Source organism: Octopus bimaculoides, chromosome 5, assembly GCF_001194135.2.
Source record: "Octopus bimaculoides isolate UCB-OBI-ISO-001 chromosome 5, ASM119413v2, whole genome shotgun sequence".
In the NCBI taxonomy this organism is placed as follows: domain Eukaryota; kingdom Metazoa; phylum Mollusca; class Cephalopoda; order Octopoda; family Octopodidae; genus Octopus; species Octopus bimaculoides.
This window is the reverse complement of record NC_068985.1, coordinates 41,868,290-41,874,131: the sequence shown is the minus strand read 5'-3', so window position 1 is coordinate 41,874,131 and position 5,842 is coordinate 41,868,290. Positions and strand designations below refer to the sequence as shown.

Sequence of the window (5,842 nt, the reverse complement as noted above, 5' to 3'; positions counted from 1 at the left end):
TTGTTAACACCTAACGTTTCGGCTGATATACCCTCCAGCCTTCATTAGGTGTCTTGGGGAAATTTTGAACCTGGGTTCTCATTCCTAAGGCATTTTTCAATATTATTATCATAATTCAGGTCACTGCCTGGAATTGAACTCAGAATCTTGGGGTTAGTAGCCCGCGCTCTTAACCACTATGCCATATTCCTGTGGGCAATTATGGAGTGAATTTTAGGGCTTATAAATCTAATATTTTCCTATCCTTCCTTAATACCAGTTCCCATATGCTACTCATATCTGCACTTGGTCTGCTTAGGAGGTTGTTGCATCCTAGTATATGTGCTGCTTCTTTTAGTTTTCCTATTTACCAGTGTTGTTCTCTCTCTATTATTTTAACTTCACCCCACAGAGGGAGGTGGTCTCCATTTATCCATACATGATCAGCTATACCCGATTTATCAATATCTCCTCGTGTCACAACTTTGTGATGTTCGTCTACCCTTATTTTGAGGGGGCGGCATGTTTCGCCTTTGTACAACCTACCACAAACAAGATGAGGACAAATATCCATCAAATGTAAATAATGTTCTTTTTTGATCTAAAATATACTATCCTTCATTTTCTACAATGCTCTTCCATCTATCTGGTCGACTTGCAAGGCCCCTCTCCCAAAATTCACTTGTCTGTGACATAAAATACTCCACCAGTACTATTCTGACTTCGTCTAAAGAATTCATATTTTCTCCATCCAAATAATTTTGAAGACTGCAGAATAAATGATAATCAGATGGGTCAATGTCCAAAGAATATGGTGGGTGGGGCATCGTTTCCCATTCAAACTGCTCCAGCCTTTCGAATGTCATCCTCGCTATATGTGGCTGAACATTATCCTGATGGAAGTACACCTTTTATCTTGAAACCAAAGATGGTCGTTTTTCTACTAGCATTGACTTAAGCCACTCCAGCTGCTCACAGTAGATTTCCTTTGTTATAGTTTGGTTTGGGTTTAAAAGTTCAAAGTAGACTAAACCCTTCATATCCCACCAAACAGATAACAACTCCTTATGTGGGTGAAGACCTTCTTTAGCCTGGGGTGCTGGTGTTTCTCCTTTTCCTACTCACTGTCTTCAGCGCTTGACATTTCTATAGAGAACACATTTCTCATCACCAGTCACTATTCAGTTAAAAAAAAAAGGTTCATTTGTGAGACGTGACAGCAAAGAAGAGCACACATTCACTCTCTGTGTATGATTAAACTTGGAAAGTTTGTGAGGAACCCACAGACCCAATTTGCTGACTTTTCTAATGCCATGCTGGTGTCGATGAATGATTGAACAACCAAATCCAAGCTTCTCTGCTAGTTCCTCAACAGTTACAATGGGATTTTTGTTCCACCAAGGTTTGCAGGATGTCCTTGTCAAGCTCTACAGATGTTCTAGGCTGTAGTTTCTGGCTCAGAATTTCTGGAACCACTGTTGACACTGGCTTATTGTCCAATCCCCATATACTGTATTAATATTCCTCACATTTTCCATTGCATTGTTGCCTTTATTGAGCTCATAAAGCAAAATATACCGAATTTGCTCCTTTGTCACTTCCATTATAGCTTTGAAAAAATATCTGTTAAAATCGAACTGCACTCTTCAAAATTTGCACTAATGAATAAGTACAAGGTAAAATTACTACCTGCTTTTATAGCAAGTTGATGCAGGTAGTTTATCCCGTCCAGACTTTTAATTCATGCAATTGAAAAAAATCACATTATTTATAGAAGTACAGACATTTAAAGCTGAGGCATTTCTTTCCCAACCAAATGCATCCCTTGATAACCACTAACTAAATATAACGTGGAAGTGGTACCATTATTTACATTACAAAAAAAACAGGTAACCTTGCTGTGTTCTATTGTAGCAACATTTGAACTCAAACCCTGCAGTCAATGAAGACAAATATTTATTTCTAAAAGATTAAAAAACAAAAAAGTTGAAAGAGAAAAAGAGAGAGATAAGATGAGATGAGAAGACAAAAGTTAGGTAGAGCAAGACTAGACAGGCAAAAAGATGACCAGCAAGAAACTTGAAAAGAGCACTCCACAATATTTTAAAAGAGAAAGCAGACAGCTAATTGGTATGTGAATGTAGCAGTATGAATGTAGCAGTGTTAGTGTAATATCAGGCAGTTACATAATAAGCCCTAGAACCAACGTTTGTACAAACTGTTAGTCTTGATAACTTAACAACTATACATATTTTTATTACTCTATATATAATATATAAACATAAAATCAAAAGATAGAGTCCAAGGGAGAGCAATGTAAAAAAAATATAAAGGATCTGATGAAACTATTGGTTATCTACAGTGACAATTAACAGAGCAGTGGAATTTACAAAATGGAATAAGCGTAATGTTTTGGGCAGTTACTTTGTCAAAATATTTTCTCACACATATTTATTTTATTTTGGAGAACTGTTCTGCCAAATAATGTTAAATTCTGAATTAAATTCAGATGGTTAGGTATTATTATCAACAACCAACTTTTAAACTTAGTTATCAGACACATTCCAAGATTTGGGGTTATTTTCTTGAAACACAGTATGTGTGTGCATGTGTGTACTTATGTATAAATATATAAGCATTTATGCATGTATACACATACACATTACAAAAAATAATATACATGTGCACATACATATGTCTATACAAAGCTATATAAATACATATACACAAATGCACACAAAGCAAATTATAATGATACATAAATCAGACATACATATATATATATGAAATATATATATACATACATATATAAAGCACATAATCAATAGAGGTATATGTGCATAAAGCACATATGAAGTTGCTGTAGTACAAATGAATTCAGAGAAAAGTTAGTGCTGTTATTACTTGTTACAGTATCCATGAAGAAGATGAGAATATGCTAGAAAAGAAAAAAAGAGGAAGAAACTAATTCTAAGAAGGTCCTCTATGGAAGTCATCCCAACAGAAGCAGTGCTGGTTCAATACTTACCACATTTACACGGCGCTACAACAGAAATTGATTTTTTAAAATTATATTAAGCGACTTGTAGCATAATTTTGTAGCAATAGACTTTTACACACACACACACACACACATCCACCCTCAAGAATTCATGGTGTGTGTAAGAGTTAAGAAGCTGCAACAGTTTCAGTCTGAACATATGGGGTGCTGGCCCTTGACACATTTTGTCTCTTTGGAAAGAGTCATAACTCTGCTTTGCCTCAGTTTGTTCAATTAACAACACATTCAACCCTGGCTTCACAGATAAACGCTAAGAAGAAAGAGAAGTAGATAGCCACAACACTAAAAATGAGTTAGTTTACAGAGTAAACAAATTACATCTCCCTCCCATCAATATTTCATTTTCCTGCATGTAAAATGTCAGAAATAATAGGATACGATAATTTTTAAGGCTTTAGCATTCACTACTTCCTACATGTTTCTTGATACTAACATGGGTGGGATTAATTTTATGTAGAATTTTACATTTTCATACTATTAGAGAGATTTTTTTCTCTTTCCCTTCTCAATTTTTAAATCACAGATTGGAGGAGGAGGATCATCATCATTTAATGTCCATATTTCATGCTGGCATAGGTTAGATGGCTCAGCAGGATCCAATGGACCCAAGGACTGTGTCGTGCTTCAATGTCTGTTTGGCAAGATTTCTACAGCTGATAACCTTGATGTCAACCACTTTACAGTGTGCAACTACTAGTATCTCTTGGTGAGAAAACTTAACCTATTGATCAGCTTAACACAACTGTCTGACAACTATGTCTTTAACAGAGCACATTGTGTAGTAAGCATGTGGGCTAGGTTACTGGACTATTGCCATGCTGAAGTACCAGCTTCAAAGATACAGTCAAGTATACCAACACCAAACCTAGTGAACTGTTAATTATTTTAGCAACCTTGGAAGGATGAAAAGCAAAAGGCAACTTGAGTGGGAATTCAGGGCTTGAAACATAAAGGAACAAAACCAAATATTACAAGCTGTTTTTAATTACATGCTTACTCACCCTATTAGAAATAGCAAAAAATCACACTTTACTGTCTTACAAAAAGAAAGACACATTGAGTAATATAGTCCTAATCCTCATCGTTGTTTAACGTCCACTTTCCATGCTAGCATGGGTTGGACGATTTGACTGAGGACTGGTGGACCAGGAGGCGACACCAGGCTCCAATCTGATTTGGCAGAGTTTCTACAGCTGGATGCCCTTCCTAACGCCAATCACTCTGAGAGTGTAGTGGGTGCTTTTATGTGCCACCAGTACGAAGGCCAGTCAGGCGGTACTGGCAACAGCCACGCTCAAAATGGTGTATTTTCTGTGCCACCCGCACAAGAGCCAGTCCAGGGGCACTGGCAAAAGGTTCATGGCTGGAAAGCCTTTGATCAAAGATCTGCTATATCAGAGTTGACCTGGGATTAAACCTCATTAGGAGTTTTGTTCCTGTTCTTAGAGGGGAAACTTAACTTGTTGCCTGGTTCATGCTTCCCCTCCTCCTCTTACAAAGTTATTCAAAAGAATTTATAACTTATGTTGTATAGCATTATTGCCATGTTTCCATGGCATTAAATAGTTGAAAAAAAAAAAAAAAAAAAAACTTGTTTTATGAATTACAAGTAGCCATGTCTCTAAAGTTTAGTTCCAGTTTATGTAGGTAAGAGAATGCGACAGCCTTGGGTAGTAAAATAGGCAACTTTTCACAGAAAACTTGGTAGCATGTATTTCCCAGCAAGAAGCAAACTGATGAGACATTTACATACATCATGCAGTTGATCTCTACAACAGAGCATAACTTTTGCTCCTTGTCATATACAACAATATCTGGTCTGTTGTACTTCCATTGGGCTGTTGTTTTTATTGGAATGATCCACCAGTATTTTATATATGTGTGAATGTGTATGTGTGTATGTATATACACACACACACACTGTAAACCAGCAGTGTAACATATGTGTATGTGTGTGTGTGCATGTGTGTGTACACACACACACACACACACACAATTATGTGTTGTAAGTTAGTAATGTGGTTTTCCTCTCTCCATACACCAACATTTTTCAAATCTGCCAGTGTTCCTTGTTCTAACAAGTTGCTCCTGTTTTCCCTATCACTTGTCACCTTTCCCTCTTCCTCACACTATCTCTCTCACCAATCCCTATTTGTCCATCACACCAGCTGACATTTCCTCTCTCACTCTCTCAGTGTTAAGTTGAAGAAGTGAAAAAATAACGTCTGTGACCTTTTAAGGCATTTCCAGACTAGAGCCATTTCCTAACTCTTCAAAATGCCTAGAAACTCAACAAACCACATGCAAATAATTGGAACTACAGCAGTGTAATATCTTGCACACTCACACCAAAATACAGACAACCAAACCAAAATGCTAATGTAAGGAGAAACTTACAGGATCTAGAGTCGTTTGGGTTTTCACCTCTGGTTGTTCCTCTTCATCTGTGGAATATTCCTCCAAGATGCCATCACTAAAATGAAGAACTCGTTTGGGTGCTTTCTTCTTCGAGACATTGTTAGCATCGCCATCCAGTGGAATGCTGGTGAAATCTCTATCAGGGGTTTGAACCTGGAGAAAAATAGAAATATCAATTTTGTGAAGAAAGACAATTGAGTTTTCTCCACTACTCTCACCCTACCAAGCATAAATGATATGTCATTAATAACACAATGTTAACCTCATCTGTTTTCTTAGAGTTTTAGACAATAACTAAGTTACTAGTGCCACAGCACATACAGAGTATAGTACAATTTGCATGAAGCATTTATATATAGTTTCATATATATATATATATATATA

General features: G+C 36.7%; 1 protein-coding gene across 3 annotated transcripts in view; it reads right to left on the bottom strand.

Annotated features, from left to right (window-relative positions):
* Positions 1-5,842, bottom strand: part of LOC106874986 (protein FAM177B) — a 37,088-nt gene that overhangs the window by 14,598 nt on the left and 16,648 nt on the right. For 2 of the 3 annotated variants that reach the window (XM_052968354.1, XM_052968353.1), the window contains exons 2-3: positions 5,438-5,611; positions 3,008-3,022 (exon numbers count right to left, since the gene is read on the bottom strand). In XM_052968354.1, coding sequence (XP_052824314.1) covers positions 3,008-3,022; positions 5,438-5,611 — 189 coding nt within the window. The remainder of the gene's footprint in view (positions 1-3,007; positions 3,023-5,437; positions 5,612-5,842) is intronic. The other variant, XM_052968355.1, reaches the window with a different exon arrangement.